Raw genomic sequence first — 18,514 nt, forward strand, 5'->3', positions numbered from 1 at the left:
ATTGTTTTATGGGGAGAAAAAAAATGCTGAGGAAGCTTTCAGAGCCGGCTGTTTCACACCAGTAGACCGAGAATAAGGAGGCCGGGGGGCCTCGGAGAAGGAGCCAAACGCCTTCGCAGAGAACGCAAGAATCCGGCGCCGCTCTGGACGGCAGGGAGTCCAAGGAGTCTGCAGGCCCAGCGATGCTCGGCCTGCCTTTTCCAGCTCCAGGGCCTCCCTTCTTTCGGGATTAACTTCCTCCCGTTTTTATTCCCACACCACTGAATCCTGGAACTAAGTCGCAGCACTGGAGCACGGAATCCCGTGTAGCCACTTGTCACACTAATATAGAGAAAGTGAGGCAGAGCCCCAAAGGCAGAGGGGGGAGTTGGGGAGGCATTTTTGACAGCCTTGTGCAAACACCCGGGACAGGCGAACTTCCAGCAGCCCAGGACAAGGGCAGCAGCCAGAACAGAATGCAGAACAACAGGGACCCCGGAGGTCCTCTAGTCCAACCCGCTGCCCAGGCAGGACACCTTACACCATTCTGCACCAATGGTCGTCCAGTCTCTTCTTCGAGGCCTCCAGGGATGGAGGGAGCGCCCACGCTTTCTGGGGGGAAGCCCTTCCACTGGTTAATTGCTATCGCTCTCAGGACATTTCTCCTCTGTTCTGGGTTGCTTCTCTCTTGGATAACATATGGGAGAAACCAGGGTTTCAAATTGCTTTGTTTGGTTCTTCTAGGGGGGCGTTTGGGGGGCTCCAGGTTCATGCTGCCCACCCCCTTTGGGCTTTTCCATTTATTCCGGGGTCGCCTGGTGGCAGTCGAAGGACGGAGCCGCTCAGGGATCTCTACGCCAAGTGACTTCCTTTAAAACGGGGGTCTCCAACCTTGGCAACTTTCAGACGGGTGGGCTTCAACTCCCAGAATTCCTCAGCCAGCTGGTTGAGGAATTCTGGGAAATGAAGTCCACCCGTCTGAAAGTTGCCAAGGTTGGAGACCCCTGCTTTAAAACCTCCATGCTGCGATATAGAACAGGGGTCTCCAAAGCGGGCAACTTCCAAGACCTCCAAGCCTCCAAAGAAATGTTTGTCGAGGACGAACAGAAACATTTGTATTTCTGTTCTATTAAACGAAACAAGGCATGGACACAAGAGTTCAAGATCAGGATGTGAAAACCCCAGCGGCCTTCAGCAGGGGGTGGTGCTTGTCCTTTAGGTGGGAGGAAAGCCGTCCCCCACCATCCTCGGACAGCCCAGCTAAGAGCAGGAGGAGAAGGGAGGCCCACTCAACAGCTGGAGAACCAGAGGCTGCCCAGCTGAGGATGCAAACCGCACAGGGGCAGAACTCAGTCAAAGGGACATGAAATGCAGGCCCCTCCCGGTTCTCTGCTCTGAATCCAACTGGACCCCCCCCACACACACACAAAGCGTAGGGAAGGGGCCTGAGTTCCTGACCCCCCCCTCACCTCATCCACCAGCAGCATGAATGTCAGAATAACACCAGCCTCCAGGATCTGATGACTCCCATTAAGAGCCGGGGGCTGGGGGCAGCAATATCCCCCCCACCGCCAGCTTTGAATTAATTGCACAATATTTCTGCAATTAAAGGTGAAACTTGGTTGTTCTGCTCGTCACCTTCCACAGCAAAGTTTCTTGGAGATTTTAAGACAGGTGGACGTCAATTCCTAGAATTCCTCAGCCAGAATTCTGGGAGTTGAAGACCCCGAGGCTTAAAGTCAGCCGGCTTGGACAAGTTTCTGAACCGAAAGAAAGAAAGAAAACCAGAATAATCCCCTCGAAGCGAAATTCAGAGCTCCCCCTTCCTGCCCCAAAGAACCCGGAGCCTTTGATCCCCCTGGGGAAATTAAAGGGAGGCCCCGGAATTCCTGCAGGGGTTTTTTTTCTCCCCATTGAAAAAAGTTGATTTGCGCTGCCCCAATTAAGGCATACAATCTGTCACTAATTTACATCGTTTGCATGATGCATTCGGATGGCAAAGCTCCAGTGTGTTTGTTGTTATTCCAAAGGCCCCGCCAAGCAAAACATAGCCAGGCCATTTGGGGGTGGATGGGCTGTTGTGGGGGAAATACAGCCAGGAATGGAGACAATTTGGAGTCCAAACAAGCAGCCCCCAATTCAGCTTCTTCCAGGTAAAGGTGATTTTTGGAAAGCCCCCTGCCCCTTCTATGCAGATCACCTTCCTCGGCCCTCTCTTTCTGGCTCAGCCTCTTCCAGTCCCAGGCTCCTTTCCTGGACTGGGGAGGGGTCTTCATCGCCAGCAAAGGGCGGGGGCTGCTCCCGGGAGGCCTTCCCAGCAGACACGGGGCCTTCATCCAGGCCCCACCTGACTGGCAGATCCTGACAGAGAGCTGGAGAAAGGCAGGGGCGGCTTTGCTGGTTCCCTTTGTCCTCCTGGCTGGAGAACTCCGGGGTGCCAGCCAGGCGGCCAGCTGGTGCCACGATGCCAGCCAGGGCAGCCCTGACCCGCCCAGCAGATCCGATGCCAGGAAGGGGCGGGGGGGGGCGTGAGTGAGCTGGCGGTCCCTCCAAGGCGCCGCGATCCCGGGGAGCCGGCAGGGGGAGGGGGCGTTGCGGGCCCGGCCCTCGCCTCCCTCTCCCGAGGAACAAAGGCCGGGAGAGCCCAGCTCGGAGCCGAGGGCCCCGGACACGCCGCCGCCGCCGCAGCCGCCGCCGCGGCAGCGCTGGAAGAAGATTAATGCCGCATTAGCAACGATCCGTCTGTCTGACCCAGAGCACGTGACCTTCCCTCCCCCGCCCCACAGGCCGCGGGGAGGGGTCGCCTCCCTCCTGCCCGACCGGGGAGCCCGAAGCCCACCGCCCCGAGGCCGGAGCCCGCCCGGGAGCTGTCCAGCCAGGCCGCTCCGAAGGGCCCGGCGCCGCGGCTGGTCCGCAGCCAGGGACGGGCGCTCTGCCTATGCTCAGAGGCACGGGGCGGGGCCCCCCTTCCCCTCCCAGAGAGGCTCCCGGGCGGGACAAGCGCTCTGCACGTGCCCAGAAGCCCCCGCCCCCCAAGGCTCCCCCGAAGCCCCCTCCCCGGCCGCCGCTTACCTGGCCCCGTAGCTCCGCGCGGGGGTCCTCAGGCCCGCCCGACGCCCAGCCGCCCCTCGGGCCCGTCCCGGCGGGGAGCAGCCTCCGCCCGGCCCCCGCAGCGCCCCGGCCCGGGCGGGGAGAGCGGCGCGGCCATCGGCGCCCAGCCAGGCGAGGCGCGGCAGCTGCAGCGGGCCGGGCTGCGGGGGGAGCCGGCGGGGACGGAAGAGCCTGGCGGCAGCCCGAGGGAAGCCCGGCCGGCCGGCGGGTAGCGGATGGAGCCTCCCCGGCCACGAGCGAGCCTCCGCTGCCGGAGGAGCCGGGAGGCGGGGAGGCGGGCGCGGGGGCTCCACGGCGGCCCCTCCCGCTGCAAGGCCCGCCCCGGCCGCGCCCCTCGGCCACGCGCGCCGCCCGCCCGCCCGCCTCCGCGGCGGCGGCGGCAAAGTTTGCCCGGCAAAGGCCGGTGGCGCTCCCGGGGATCCCGGCCGCTCCGTGCAGCTCGGCTCGCTCAGCCCCGCGCGTCCCCGACGGCCCGGCTGGCCGGCTCGCTCCGGGGAGGGCCTGGAAGCGCCGCGCCCCCGAGGAGACCCTCCGCCGCCCCGATGGCCCTGCGGGAGGGGCGGCTCCCCCCCCCCCAGCCGCTGCCCCAAGTCAGAGGAGGGACCCCCGCCCCCCCCCCCCAAGCCAGGCGAGCCGGTTCGTCGCTCTGCATCGCGGCCAGCGCGGAGGGACCCCGGCCCACCTTTCCCGGGAGCCCGGGGCCGGCGCTCCAGCCGGATCCCGCGGCGGCGTTCTCTGAGCATGTGCAAAGCACGGCATCGCGGAGCCTCCCGTTGGGCGCTGGGGCCTCGCCGGGGAAGGGCGGCCTCCCCTCCCCGCCCCTGCCCGGTTCCGGCGCTCCGGTTGGGGAAAAGCGGGCGGGGGTGGGTGGGGGGATTCTGGGATTGAGGCGGGGGGAGCCCAGGACGACTCCCGCCTGGCTCCGAAACGGCCTCGCCCGGGAGCCCAGGCAGCCCTGAAGCGGCCCGGGGAAAGGGGGCGTCGGGGCGGGCAAAGAGCAGCCCCCACCCACCCCCAATCCTGCCGGAGGCCCCCGGACCTGCTGGAGAAAAGAGGCCGCCGAAATCGGCAGTTTGGCGGCTGCCCGCTGAGACTGGAGGGCGGGACTGAGGGCTGCCCGGCCGGCGGGCAAAGGCGGCGCGGATTCCCTTGAAAAGTGACTGATTTTCCCCCTGGTCGTCGTTGTTGTTGTCCCGCGTTGTGGAAGAGCCGCCGCGGTCACCCCGTTTTCCTTTCCCCGGGAGCGACGGGGCTGCTTTGTAAATGAAGGGAACATTCGCGTGTAGATGAGCGCCTTGGAGATTAGACAAATAAAGAGGGGAAGAAATGCAGGTTTCCCACCACGATCACCCTGCACATGACTCAGATTGAAGCGGGACGGTTGTTTACACCCTCGCCCTCTTTTCACACACAGACACGCAACTCCCAGGCAGTTTGTTTAGCAGCTTCAGCAGCACCGAAATCCCTAGAAATCATTCGCAGCTCGTCCCCCTTGCGCAGCCGGGTGATCGGGTGTCGTTGCCCACTTAGCCCTCTGAGGAGCGGCCAGGGACAGGAGCCAACGGATGAAGGATCGGCAGGTCACAGATCAGGCGGGCCTGGGATCCCCCAGTCGATCCCAGGAGCCGCCCGGGCTCTCCTCCTCCCCACGTTCTCTCCCCGTCGGAAGGGCCCGTAGGAACCCTACAAAGACGTCCACCCTTCTCCCTTCGGATCAGCCTGCCGAGTGCACCTCTGGGGAGGTTTGAGGGGCGCAGAAGCCCTTCTGCAGGTAGTCCTCGGCTTACAACCGTTTGTTTAGTGACCAAAGTTACAGTGGCACCCAAAAAAATGGACACGACCCTTTTGTACACAACCATAGCAGCATTTCCCCTGGGGCCGCTTGGCAATTGCTCCATATTGATGACGGCTGCCATGCGCCAAAGTCGTGTGATCCCCTTTTGCAACCATCTGACCAACAAAGCCAACAAAGAAGCCAGATTCACTTAATGGCCAGGTTCCTAACTTAACAGATGCAATGATTCACTTAACAATGGTGGCAAGAAAGGGGGCAAAACCCACTTAAGAACGGTCTCGCTTAGCAACAGGAAGGTTGGGCTCAATTGTGGTCATAAATATCCAGGACTCCCTGTACAGTAGCTCCCCAAAGAGGCCTCCACACTGTGGGGTTTTACAGCTGTGGGGTCCAACCGGAGCATCAGCATGGTGCCAAGTCAAGGCTGGTCCCTCTGAGCATGTACAAAGTGCTTTGCTCCCCCACTGCACTGGTCCTCCCCTTGCAATTGGGGCCCTGGGGGGGAGGAGCAAAGGAAACCCACCACGGCCTCATTTTCTTAATGGCAGCCAGCAATTCCGCCCCTGGCTAGCCATGTGCGGTCACCCTCGGCCAATGAAGAATTCTAATCTGTACTCTAAATTCTGTCCTAGGAGACCCTCTCCATGCAGGATTATCCCTCAGGCCCCTCAGCTTGCACCCCCCCAACACACACACACACACACACACACACACGCACGCACAGAGTGGGACCCTGGCCCCGCCAAAGCCGTTTCCCAGGGCAGCTTCCAATTTCTGTGCTTCAATTGCTTCTCAGCACAGCCTGACTTATTAATCCCTTTTCTGCCGCCTCCTCTCCCCGATGCAGCAGCGGCTGATATTAAATTGGGAGGAGGAGGAGGAGGAGGAGGAGGAGGAGGAGGAGGGTCCCTCTAGAACTTAGCAATTATTTCCCTGGGCAGAAGGGAGGAGGGGAGGGAGGGGGCTGGTGACAGCATTGCCCCTGACCAATTCAGCCTGCCGTGTCTCGGTCAATCTGGAGCTTCTCGGTCTGTCTGCAACGGTCTCTGCCCCTCTCTTCAGATTGGGGGCAGAGAGAGAGGGGGGGGTGACTGGAGGGGAGGGCCAAGCAGATCCATGGGCAGCGATGAGGAAGCAGCCCCTCGCTGATGCTGGCTCAGGCCTTTGGCCTTTCGTGATGCAAACATTTTGGGCAGAATAGAGCCGGGGCCATTTTCTCCCTTCAGGGGAATTTCTATCCAAGGCAGACCTGGGCGTTTTATGGCCCCTGGGCCACTTCCGGCCCCTCGGCTGACCCTCTCCGGCCCAGGGGAGGTCAGAGGGAAATCCGAAATCCAAGGTAAACACCGTAAGTGCCACGCATGGAAGACAACTGGGTTGCTTTTATTTGGAAGCTGGCTGCTATTTTTCCCCCCAATTTACCTGCGTGTGGGTGCGTGCGTCCCTGCCCGCCTTCAGAGGTGTGTTGTTTCAGCCCTCCACAACATTCACCGTTTGCCACGTGAGCCCCGGGAAAAATTTAGTTGCCCGCTCCGGTCCGAGGCATCCCGAAGGAAGCGGCTACTTCCCCCTTTCGGCTCTATAAACGTGAAGCCGGAGCGAAGGAGGGTCAACCTGAGGGGCTCGCCTGCTGCCCAGGTGTCAGCCAGAGGGGAGAAGGCGGCTTCCAGATGGCAGCCCCCTTGCCTGCTGCTTTCCCTGGCGCAGACCTGAAAATGCCCGAAGACGCCCGAGGCGTTTTGGAGACGGGCAGGGGGGAGATGGGGATGAGGCCTCCCCTCCCCTCTAATGGCAGCCCCTCAGCAGCAGCCAAATCACAGGCTCTCTTCTTCTCTGGCTGAATTCTCCCCAAAGCGGGGGGTGGGGGCAGCTACCTGAACACCCCCGCCCCCAATTTCTCATTCCTGGACTTGGAGCCGTGCAGGGCGGACCCCCAGATCTGGGCCTCACTCGGCCCCTTAGAGGGCTTGGAGGCCAGGAGAGAATCTGTGAGGCCAAAGCTGCTTCCTCCACCGGCCTTTCATTCTGGGGAGGGGCACCAGGCCTGCAGCCCCAGCCGAGGTTTGTGGCAGGAGCCTCTCTCAGCCTAATTGGATTTTAATAGACTTCGTGGAAGCCGATTGAAACTAATCAGCACCCAAATTCCTGGGAATTGCAGCCAAAGGGCAGGAGGATTTTGGATGCCGGCAGTTGCGGGAGAACGGGGGTGGGTGGGCTGGGTTTGACTCCGGGGCCAGGGGACCGGCTTGTGGGCACCCCCTGGCCATGGCTTTGGGGGGGTGAGGGTTTGCCTGGAGCCTTGGGTGCTGCCCAACAGGTGCTGCTTCCCTGCCATCTCTCCTCCCTGCTGCACCCCCCACCTTCGGCGTTCCTACCACGGAGCACCTGTGGCCAGCTTCAGCGCTCCTCCCCCCGCCCCCTCTTCAGAGGAGACCACAGCCTCATTCGTATTCATTCCGTCCATTTCCATGTTTTGAGAGCTTTTGCTCAAAGCAAAAGACTGACGGAAAGGCAGGAAAATCGATGAAGGTGAAACCGACTGACAGAAGGCGGCTGAAGGGGAAAGCACTCTCCCCACCCCACCCCCGGCTCCCCCCCCCCCTCAGGTGAGACCCTCCTTTGAGCCCCGAAAAACGGCTCAGCCGCTCCTGGGGGTCAGGGGGGATCGGTCTTAAAAGAGGAGAGAAGCACCTGCCCATTTGGGGGCGCAGGGGGGGGACGACAGTCCTCTAGATGCAACATGCCTCAGATGCCGCTAAAGGAGGCAAGCAGACGGAAGCCCTCCGGGGTGGGTGGAAAGAGGGCCCGGCCAGCCTCCCTCGAGGGCCCCTCGGACTTCGGGCCGCCTGAAGCCAGTTTGACCAAGTCCACCAACCACAGTTAGGCAAATCGTAGTTTGTTTGAAGGGAGCCCGTAACGGTGCGGAAGGAGAGAGGGGAGCCCCTCCCCTTCTGCTGTTTTACCTCCTGGGGCTCCAACGACACCCCTGGGGGGCATTTCAGACAACCAGCGGAGGAAACCACCCCCCCATCCCTCCTCCCCCCCCCGTTTCTCCCATCGCCGCCTCCACGTGTTCTGCCTCTTTACATTGCAGCCGATCCCATCAGGCCAAACCCGACTAATTCTTTATTTTTTAAAAAATTTGGCAGGCACATTTGCATATAAATTGAATTCTGCACCCCAGGATCTCCCCCCTCAGCAGCTGTGGACAGACCCCCCTCCCCCACGCTTGTCAAATCGGAGAGAAGAGGCCGCAGCCTTGTTAGCAGCAGCAGCAGCAGCAGCAGCCCCCAAATGGGGGACGTTTGGGGCTGGCAGGCAGGTGAGCCACAACGCCCCCCTGCCCCCAAGGAAGCCCAGCCGACCAGCCCCAGGGGCTCCAATGCCCCATAGCAAACAATGAGTTCGCTTAACAACCGGGCTCATTTTACAACGGCAGCGATTTTCTTAATGACCACCACAAAAAAACAGGTTGTAAAATCAGATCGACCTGCTTTACAACCATCATGACTTGCAACCCAGTCACAATTCAAGGACCTGAACTTCTGGGGGTGAACCCCCTCTGGACTCAGGCCCGGGAAGGTCCTGGATGCCGCCAGTCCCGCGATGGAAAGGCAGCACCGGCAACACTGGGGAGGGAATATCCCGGGGAAGGCCTGGGGGTGGTCTCTGCCCAACCTTAGGGAGTTTTGTGTCCCGCAGGTGGCCAGGAATCCCTCCGGGAGAAGCCATTTGCTACGAATCCCTGGACAATCTGGAATTCGGGTGGGGGTCTTGTGGCCTCACACGCAGCGTTTATTTCTTGATCACATTTGCCTCCTGTTTCAATCAGGCTCTCAGCACTTAACTCAATGGGTGGGGGGAGGAGAACAGCTTCAACCTCCACGGCAGAAATAAAATCCACATAAAATGAAAACATCGCCATAAAACAACAAATCGTGGGGAAAAAAAACCTACTAAAACCACATCCCGTGGAAGCTCTGATCTGATCCGAAGGCCCTCCGGGCGTCTCCTTCCGCCTGCCGTGGCAGGGAGGGGCCGGCTGGCTTTCCACTGAAACGGCTCGGCTGCCGAGAAGTGGCACCTCTTGGTCCCCTTTCCTTCAACCCTCCCAAGCAGTTTCGGTGACCTCACCGGAGAGCAAGCTGGATGACGGAATCCCTTGGCCCCCAGGGAGGGACGGCTGCCAAGGATGGGTTTTGCCAAGCTGCCACCATGTTGTAACCGGAAGAGCCGAGGGGAGAGGCTGCTCGCCTCACGTCTCCGGCCCTCTTTGAACGGCCCCGGGGAAGCAGTCTTCCAGGAACTGGCTGGGCGATCGGGGGCTGGACTAGAAGGCCTCCAAGTCCCTTCCAACTCTATGGTTCCATGTTCTAACAACAGCACCAGAAATCAAGTTCCTGGTCCTTATGACTTGCTGGCAAGCAGTAAATTATCTCTCCGCAGGGCCTACCTGAACAGCTCAGAAGCCAGCAATGCTTGGGGGGGTCCTTGGGGGACCCCAAAGGCCTCTGAAGACTTGCCCCGTCTTGCCAACCCAGCGCAGAACAGGGGAGCTGTCCCAGAGAGGGCGGGGCGCTCAGCACGGTTCGTCTGGTTTTCCTCCGATGCCAAATTTAGTTCTTTATAGCGCTCGCTCGCTCGCTCCACACAGACCCCACCCAGGGCAGAGAGAGAGAGAGAGAGAGAGAGAGAGACACGCACGCTTGCACACACGTGTGCAAGGCAGCCTCCCTCTCCTCTCCCCGCTCTGGCCAGCCTCCCTGGGGGCTCCCATCTCTGACAGCATTTTCTAGGAAGACGATAAAAGTCGGACAATGGGGGGGACGGAATGGGGGGAAACGGAGGGGGAACTGTCAGGCAGCCTTGCTGCTCCTCCCGAGCTGTCCATGATGCCAGGAGCATCTGAGATGCCAGGAGCCCTTTAGCTCCCTTGGGCGAGACTCAGACCCACCCCCCACCCTGCCTAGAGACCCCCCTTGCCTGGCCATAGAGGACCCCTGTTGTCCTGCAACGCTCAACCTGGCTCATCGGCCAAGGCTCCCCGGGCAGGATTAATCTACGCCCCCAGGTCACGAATGTCGCCTTAGTCCTCCGTTAGCGGCCCGTGGCTGCCACGGCGAGGCTGGGGACACTGATTAAACGGCTGCTGGCATTGGAGGGCCAAAGGAGCCCCCGGACCCCCCCACGCCCCGCTTTGCCAGCTGAGCTGGGCTTCTCCACACCCAAGACTGCCCTGGGTTGCCACCCTCCCTGCCAGGCTGCTTGGGGCCTTGCCGCTCTTGGAAACAGCCCCCTGGGGTCCCTTTCCCAGGGCCCCCGAAAGGCCGCCTTTTCCAGCTGCCGGGGAGCGCCAGAACACCTGCCGAGGCCCCCCTCCGCCCCCTTCCCTCCGCCCTCCCCGGCTCCGTTCTTCGCCATGTCCTCCCGTTGTGGCTGGCATCAGTCAGAGGCCTTGAAGGGGAAAAGTGTGCAGCTCCCATTTGACTCCTCCGGAAATTCAAAGAGCATTAAAAGCTTTGCACTTAGCAGGGGGCGGTGGGAGAGGCTGGAAGAGCATCACGGGGGAGCGTGGCAGCAATCACACACACACACACACACACACACACACACACACACACACACACACATATACACATACACACCCTTGGTGACAGGGCTCCATGCAGCACGTGGGCTCCTGCCAGAGGCCAGCACCATTTTCAGCGCTTCCTGGCCCAGAGGGCGATCTACCAAAGGGGAAGATTTCCAGCTGAGGGCTCCTCGGTGCTCTCTGAGCCAGCTTGTTTCCCTGCAGACGTCGCATTACCAAACTAGGTAACATCATCAGAGCGCTCAGGATGGTGCCTAGTTTGGCTGGGGAATTCTGGGAGTTGAAGTCCACACGTTTCAAAGTGGCCAAGGCTGGAATTTCCCGTGTCAATGCATATGAAACACTTTCCAAACAAATTCATGGTTATTTTTCCCAGGCTCCGTTGTTTCCCCCCCCACCCCGCCTTTTTTTTACTTTCTGCATATTTTGGCTGGAAAGGGGCCGGCCTGACGGGAGGTCCGAAACAGCCAGTTGGGAGGAAGCAACCCAACCCAACTTTTAATTCGTCAGTTAATTAATTAGTCTATTGTGATTGCACCTCGTACAACGAAATCAAACACCGTCTTCAGTGTCCATCATGACCATGAAAGTAAACGCCACACACGTCCCTGTGGATTCTGCCCATGGACAGCCAAGGTAACCCCACCTGGGCCACGGCGGGTTGTGCCTGGCCTGGGATTATGAAGAAACCCCCAGGAGGCGTGAAGCCAGGGGGCCTGTCCAGCAGAAAGGCAGCTCTCTGGACACAGCCAGGGATGGTTTGTTTACATGACCAGTCCGCCGCTGAAGGAGTCATGCCACAATCAACTGAGGACGAAGGACCAAACGGTGCAGAAGGGACTCTGGATCCTCTCCAGACCAAGGAGGTGACGGGGGGGCACAGAATAGGCCAGGAGGGAGGGGGAAATGAGGACAGCCACGAAGGTAATGCAGAATATTATATATAATATAGAAACCAGGACAAAGAATGAGCACATTTCAACCCGTTGCTTCCCCCAAGGGGGGAAACTGTACCTGTAGGTCCCCACTGCCCATTTCCCAATGTGGGGCCCAAATGTCCAGCAATGTCCGGACTTTGCTCGCCAGAGGCTGAGAGGCTCTTTGGGTGAGTGGAAAGCAAGCAAGATCTTCCTTTTCCCCCTTCAGCTCCAGGTCAGGTCAGGCTGCTTCCTTCCTCCCACTTTCCAGGCAAACAGCTTCGGGATCGATACTGTTTAGGGAGGGACGTCGCTAGCAGATAAACCGCCCTGCTTATCTTGGGGAGGGGGCTGAGTTAATCCGTGGAGGGCCTCTAAAGGGGCGGAATGGGAACGCCAATCGATAACCCTGCGGAGTGGCTGCAGGGAGGCATCTGGAGGGGGGGCCCACTGGCTACAGGGGGGTCTAAATAGCCCTGGGGGGGGGGGGGCTGATCCAACCACTGGCTCCCTGCCCACAGCCGGACAGGTCCGGCCATAAATGGCTTTTCGGAAGAGGCACAAAACACGCTTTGGGGCGGACAGGAGCCAGCCGTGATTCCGCCTCCCACCCACCCATCACTTCGCCCTTCCCGGTCCGGGTGGGGAAAGGGGGGAGGGGAGAGGGACCCCTTCGGAGCCCTCCTGCCTGGATCCCAGGGAGGAAACAGCAGCAGGAAGTGGATTTTGTGGAGATGCACTTTGCAACCTTGGGGACTTCAGGACTTGCTGGCTGGGGAATTCTAGGAGTTGAAGTCCACAAGTCTGAAGGTTGGACGCCTCTGTTGGGTTACATCAGCCTTCGGGGCCATTTCGGCCCCCTCCTCAAGCATTTGGCCCTCCACCCACCTCCCCAAATTGCAGCCCCCCCCCCCTCCCAGCAGAGGATGGGCACGTCTGTCACCTCCATCCAGAGAAGCAGACGTGCCGGTGGCCCTTCCTGCCCATCAGAACTCTCACGGGGGGGGCGGGGGGGGGGGGCGGGACTGCTCCAGCAAAACCTCCCCCCTGCCCATTATAGCCGTAGCTTTTTTTCCCTGGAAACCATCTCCGAAGAACAGGAATGGTGCCAGAGTGAAGAAGGGGTGCACCAACCAGCGCTTGTCAACCTGTGGAAGGCTGGGAGGTGTGGGGAACCCGAGGGACATCTAGTCTAAGCCCCGAGTGGGAAGGCCAGGAGCAGCTGGCGGCTTCTCCCTAAGCTTCCCCCAATGCCCTCCCTGAGGAGGCTGGGTCTTTCGACAGTCCCCCCACCACCCCGACCGGAGCAATAGAAGGAGACCAGAGAGAAGCCCTGCAAGGCCAACTCTCTGATTCTCGTCTGTTCTGCCGCCTGGGTTTTCGGGGGAGCAGTTGAAAGGCCCAGCATGCTCAGGAAAAGGCCGGGGGGACGACTTCTTCTTCTTCTTCCTCTTCCGCCAGCAGGCAAGGCCAGAAACCACGGGGGGCAACTAGTCCAGGAGAGAAGCAATCGAGACTTCGGGAGAAACTCCCCAACCGGGAGAGCAACCGATTAGTGGAGCGGCTTCCCTCCAGGGCTGGTGGGGGCTTGGGCACTGGAGATCTCCAAGAAGGGACTGGGAGGGTAGGGGCTTGCTTGAGCGGTGTGTGTGTGTGTGTGTGTCCCAGGTCCACTTCCAGCTGTAGTCTGATGGGTTGGTTCTCGCTTCTCTTCCTACCAGGGCTGGAAGCTGGACCCAAAGTCTGGCCTGGAGGTGGGCAGGCAAGGGGCCTCCGTGCTGGGTGACCTCCGCCGCTGGCCAAGGTCCGCTTCTCCCCTCCTCGGCCTGCCTGGGGTTTCATCATCCTTGCTCGAACCGGCCTTGGAGTTTCAAATTCTTGCAAAGAGCCGAGAGCAGCGGAAGCGCCAGGATCACCATGCATACCGGACACACCTCCCGTGGCTCCTCCTCCTCCTGCAAAAGGAAAGGGCTTCCTCCAGCAATGACCTCACCTGGGGATCCCTGCCTGTGCAGCTCACTTTCATTTTCTCTTGCTTGCTTTCCAAACGTCACCTGCAGCACCGGTTTGTTTTCAGGATTGAACCGAAAACTGAAAACCATGGGGGATATAAAAAGAGGACGCATGGAAGGCCCAGGACATTGCCAGGTTTTCTTAGCTGGGATTTTGGCCCGCAGACACCGCCAACAAGAGAAGCATGGACCCAAGAACCCAAACCTTCCCCCTTCCCCACTGGAACTGCAGCCCAACCTTAGCGGCAGGTGAGTCTGCAGCTGCTTTCCGGAGGTCACCTTTGCAGGCAGGAGGGTGGGTGCTAATCCTTGGAGGTTTGGGAAAGATTGAGGTGGACCTAAGGAAACCCTAAGGCAGTTTCCTTGCCGACGTTTCCTTACCCAACTGGGTAACTTCAGCAGGGAGAGTAGTGGGAGGTTTGCTACCTGTTTATATACAGCAGTTCACCGTCCCAGAGCTGGCGGAGGTGTGGTTTTCTTCTTGGTGGTACTGCTTTGATGGAAGTATTGTTTTCAGCTAGATGGGTTTGTCTGGTGTTAAACTTCTGCTTGTCTGGGTTATTGTTTTCCCGTTGATTGTTCCTCTGGTACTAATCCCTGCTTATCCAGGTTTTAACTGCTAAAGTACCAGAAAGTTCCTCCTCCCGTTCACGGGAAAAAAGGGTTACCAACATTCACCAGACCTTCTACAACAAGAGTGGCCAACGATGGCCCCTTTGTGACCTGCGGACTTCAATTCCCAGAATTCCTGAGCCAGCCACTATGCCTGGCTCAGGAATTCTCGGAGTTGAAGTCCACCCGTCGTAAAGGGGCCAATGTTGCCCACCCCAGTTCTAAAACAAGCCAGGCACAGAAGGGTCCCAGGCACCCCGTCACTTACAATCTGGTGCTCCACCTGCTGCCCTTCCAGGTGTGATGGTCATCCAGCCCAGGAGAAGTTAGAGGACCCTTCGGGGGGCCTCCCAATCCATCAGCCAATGGCCAGGGATAATGGGTCGGTGGTCCGGTCCAAGGGAGGGATGCAAGGTTTATTGCGCGGGGGGTGGTGGCGTGAGTTATAGGTCAGGGAGGACCTCCCAATGGGACTTTTAAATCTTGGGGGGTCCTACCTGACCTGTAACTCATGCACCCACCCTCACAATCCCCGCAAACCTTGCGTCCCTCCCTCGTACCTCACCTCAGAGCCCTGACTGGCATGCTGGCCGTCCTCCCTGACCCGCAGCTCCTATGCCCTCCCTGACCTGCGCCAGGGCTCTCATGCACCCCCAGGCCCTCCCTGGCCCTCAGCGCACCACGGTGCTTCCTCGGCCACAATTCTGCCAAATTTCCATTCCCCTGGAGTCGTGGGTCCCAGAGTTTGGATGCGCTCCATAAGTTAGCCCGTTCAGGATGATCCTGGTTCAAAACCTGATGCCCCATGATGGTCTTTGTTGCCCCGGGGGAAGGCCAGACAGACAGGCAGACAGAGGGGTCTTTGGGGGTGTTGCGTCTTGCCAGGGAGAAGCCGCCCTCCTCTAACCGCCTCCTTTGCTGCAGGGGCCAGGAAGTGGCTGCTGGGGCCTCTTGCCCTCGTGGTCCTGCTGCAAGTCGCCCGGGTGCAGAGCCGGCCCACCGGATCCTGCCACTTCCCCCAAATACCAGAACATTCAAGCGCCTTTAGGCAACTCAGGAACCAATACGTAAGTCCGGGGCCGACTTCGGCTGGGGAGGATGGGCTTTCATCACTGGGGGAGGGAAGGGTCTGGGTTGGGACCGCCCTCTGGAAGCTCCTGGGTGGGTGGGGGAAGCCCCTGGACAGAGCCCCCTTGGAGCTCAGGAAGGGATGGATCCTGAGGGAGAGACAGTTGGGGAGGCCCTCCCAGCCCTGGCCGTTGAAAGTCAGTCTCTGAAGGTGGTTTGTTTTTATTTATTTTTAAAAATGTATTGGCCGCTCATCTTACCACAGAGTAACTCTGGGCATCTTATAAAATATAACTTTGGATTAGGACGAGAGAGAGAGAGAGAGAGAGAGAGAGAGAGAGAGAGAGAGAGAGGGAGGGAGGGAGGGAGGTTAGAAAGGTCTTGCAAAGGCAGCCGTTGTGACCGGTCCAGCGCACCCTCTGTCCCCTGTCCCGGCCTCGGGAGCGTCCTGGAGCCCCGGCAGCAGCCGTACCAGCCAGGCTGCCCCACCGGATGGGGCAGTTGAGCCGGGCCCAGGAGCGAAGGCCTGGCAACCCACCCAGAGCCCCCAGGCTGGCACTCCCAGGGCAGCCCTGCGGCCTCTCCTCTCTCTCCCCGGCATTTCAAAGCAGCTTCCCTCTTCCTTCCCAATTCCAGGAGGACGAGAGGTTCAAAGGGAGCGAACCCTGGAAAAACTGCACCCGCTTCCACCTCCGCTTCCCCCGAGGGAAGATGCACCACTTGAGGAACGTAAGTGACCAATCTCGGGAAGGGGAGATCCTGCCCGTCCCGTCCCTGCCTTGCGCCCTCCCAAAGCTCCGCCTGGAATAGTCCACAATGACCAAGTACCCTCTTTTTTGGCAGAAATGGGACAGGATGGAGGCCGTGGAGGCTGAACTGGCCCTGGTGGTGCCCGTTTTGCAGAACATCAGTGAACCCGCCTTCTCCAAACAGGCGTCCAAGGTTTTGGAGTTCCTCCATCCGCTCTGGGCGGCTCTGGGCACCTGTGTAAGTCCTGCCCTGTGGGGGCACTCTTCCTTTCTCCCCCGGCCACCCCTGGGGTCCAGAGGGAAAGGCAGCCCTGGCTCAGCCCCTCCCTCTCTTTTCTCTTTTTCAGATCAGGCACAACCCCCCCCACGGGAAGACGTCCAGCCTCCTCGCGCAGTTCAAGGAAGAGATCCAGCAGTTCAAGGCCAGGAGCGTCCAGGTGAGCAACACAGGTGCCCAACTCCGTCTGAACATCCTCGCTCAGGCGGGCAGGCAAGGAGCTCCGGAACTGAGCTTAGTGCCCAGATAAGGCAGACCCCCTTATGTAACCTGGGTTTAATTGCTTTTATTGTTTGGTGGGTTTTAAAAGGCTCCTGGAGTCTAATCCAACGTTTTCCAAACTTGGCACCTTTGAAGAGTTGTGGACTTCGATGTCCACAATTCATGCTGGCTGGGGAATTCCGGGAGTGGAGCTCCACACATCTTAAAGGGAAAACCGGGGGTCTCGTGGAGGGCTCTCTAAACTTGGCCACTTTAAGACTCGGGGGCTTCAACTCCCAGAATTCCCCAGCCAGCTTTATTTGTGGGAGCTGAAGCCCACCCACCCGTCCTGGCTGGAGAAGTCTTCAAAGCTGCCAAGTTTGGAGAGCCCCGGTCTAACGGGACAGGCCCCTCTAACGAAGGGGTCCAACCCCCTTCAGTCTTGAGGTGGGTTGGGCTCCTTGATGGATCTGCTACCTGTGGCGCCTCCCCACCTGAAGTCGGAGGGGGGGGGCAGTCTCAGGGCAGAGGATTCATCCACCTCTGCTCGTCTCCTTCTGTCCAGCCATCGCCAAAGTGCCTGGAGGCAGCGGTCGGCCTCAACATCGTGCGTCTCCTGGAAGAGGACATTGGGCAGCTCCGGCACCTCTTCCGCCGCCACTCCCGGACCACCACCCGCCGAGGCTAGATCCTGCGGAGGCCCCTGTGCCCGGCCAAGGCTGCCAAGACCAGGAAAGCAGCCGGAAACCACCCCAACTCCGACTCCTCCACAAATGACATCCCTCTACCACCAAATGTCCTTCAGAGGAACCGGGGTCAAGGCAGCTGCAGACTGTCCTGTATGCCACACGCTCCCCTCTACACGGTGACCTGCAGACGCCTTGGGGACGATGGACACTGTTGCCCCACGCAGGCGCCTGAAGGCCACCAGGCTGGAGGAAGACTTGACGCTGGGACAATCCGAGTGGAGCTCTGGATCCCCCAGCAGGCTTTTTTCGAGGGTTATTTGTCTTATTTATGTCCCCCTCCTTCCCCCAAAGAGCCACGTCTGGCTAAAGGATGCCTTCTTGCAAGCACGCCGGGCTCACCTGCTCCTGCCAGAGGTTCCTGGTGAACCTTTGCTGCATCCTGTGGTGCCATGGAGAGGCGGTCCCTCGAGGGCCTGGTGAAAAACGGCGTGTTTGCAAAACTCTGATAGCCCAGCGTGGTAAAAGGGCTGCTATATTTATGTAATTTATTTTGATCTTCCTGGATCTGAAATTAACAAGTTTGGGGGGGCGGGAGAGACCCATTATTTAAAGTGAGTTGTATTCCTAAAATAAGAATGTTATTTATTCATGCCTCGCCTTCTGCCCAGAACAGTTGTAATTTCAAAATGATTCTAAAAGGGGGCTATAAGTGAGCTCACCTCCCAAGCAAGGCTGAAGCGCCAGCCGTGAGGAGGGAATTATTCTGGAGAAGTCAGCAGCCGGGTTGGATCCGCACTCCGCACCCAAGAGATCCAAAGGGGCTGCCCTGAGGATCGGGGGCAGCTCCCTTCAGAGAGAGTGGCTCTCCAGGAGCAGAAGGCAAAGAGGCGGCAGCAGCAGCCTTGAAAGGGAGACGGCCTTCTGCCCTGGCATCAAAGGGACTTAAAAGGTTGTTAATGCCGTAGACCTAATTTGGTTTCACAAGCTGCCATTTCATTACAAAGTATGAGGTGATAAGAATTCGGCTGACGGACCAAAGAACAGAACTGTATGTTGCTCTTGAAATGATAATGTATCTGTTATTTATTTTTTATAGACAATCCAATGCTATTTATTAAATTTTATACCATGCCAACAGAATTAGCACCTGCCTTGTTTTTTTATAATGTACTAAACACCCGGGAGGGAAAGAGGGAGGAAAATAGGGAGATGGACGGACGGACGGGTGGACGGGTGGACGGGCCCTCAGCTCTTGTCTTGGGGACACGGTGGGGAGCCAGGAGGCGTCTCAGGAGAAGCCCCCCAACAAAGCAGCCGGATCAACTGGATCCACCAAGCAGGACCGCTTGGCCCCCTCCAGGCAGGAGGACACAACCTGGTTTTCTTCACGTGCCTCAGCCAAGCTGCGTTTGCAAACTATGCCAAAGCAGAGAGCGACGTTTTGTTCCCACGACCTGCCAAGCCAAACCCAAACCCTCTTTGGTTCTGGTTCTGGTGCGTAGACCAGATGT

The 18,514-nt window shown here is 59.2% G+C and overlaps 1 protein-coding gene across 1 annotated transcript; it reads left to right on the plus strand.

The window, feature by feature from the left end:
• The first annotated feature begins 13,519 nt into the window (after nucleotides 1-13,519).
• LOC148124993 (uncharacterized) lies at nucleotides 13,520-17,043 on the plus strand. The gene is made up of 8 exons (XM_087939446.1): nucleotides 13,520-13,656; nucleotides 14,318-14,457; nucleotides 14,630-14,703; nucleotides 14,853-15,086; nucleotides 15,724-15,816; nucleotides 15,931-16,074; nucleotides 16,184-16,273; nucleotides 16,880-17,043. Exons 1-8 carry the CDS (start codon nucleotides 13,520-13,522, stop codon nucleotides 17,000-17,002), a joined length of 1,035 nt encoding a protein of 344 aa, XP_087795572.1. The 3' UTR covers nucleotides 17,003-17,043.
• Nucleotides 17,044-18,514: the final 1,471 nt, after the last annotated feature.

Source organism: Pseudonaja textilis, chromosome 10 (assembly GCF_049901715.1).
Source record: "Pseudonaja textilis isolate UNSWEBS1 chromosome 10, rPseTex1.2, whole genome shotgun sequence".
NCBI lineage: Eukaryota > Metazoa > Chordata > Lepidosauria > Squamata > Elapidae > Pseudonaja > Pseudonaja textilis.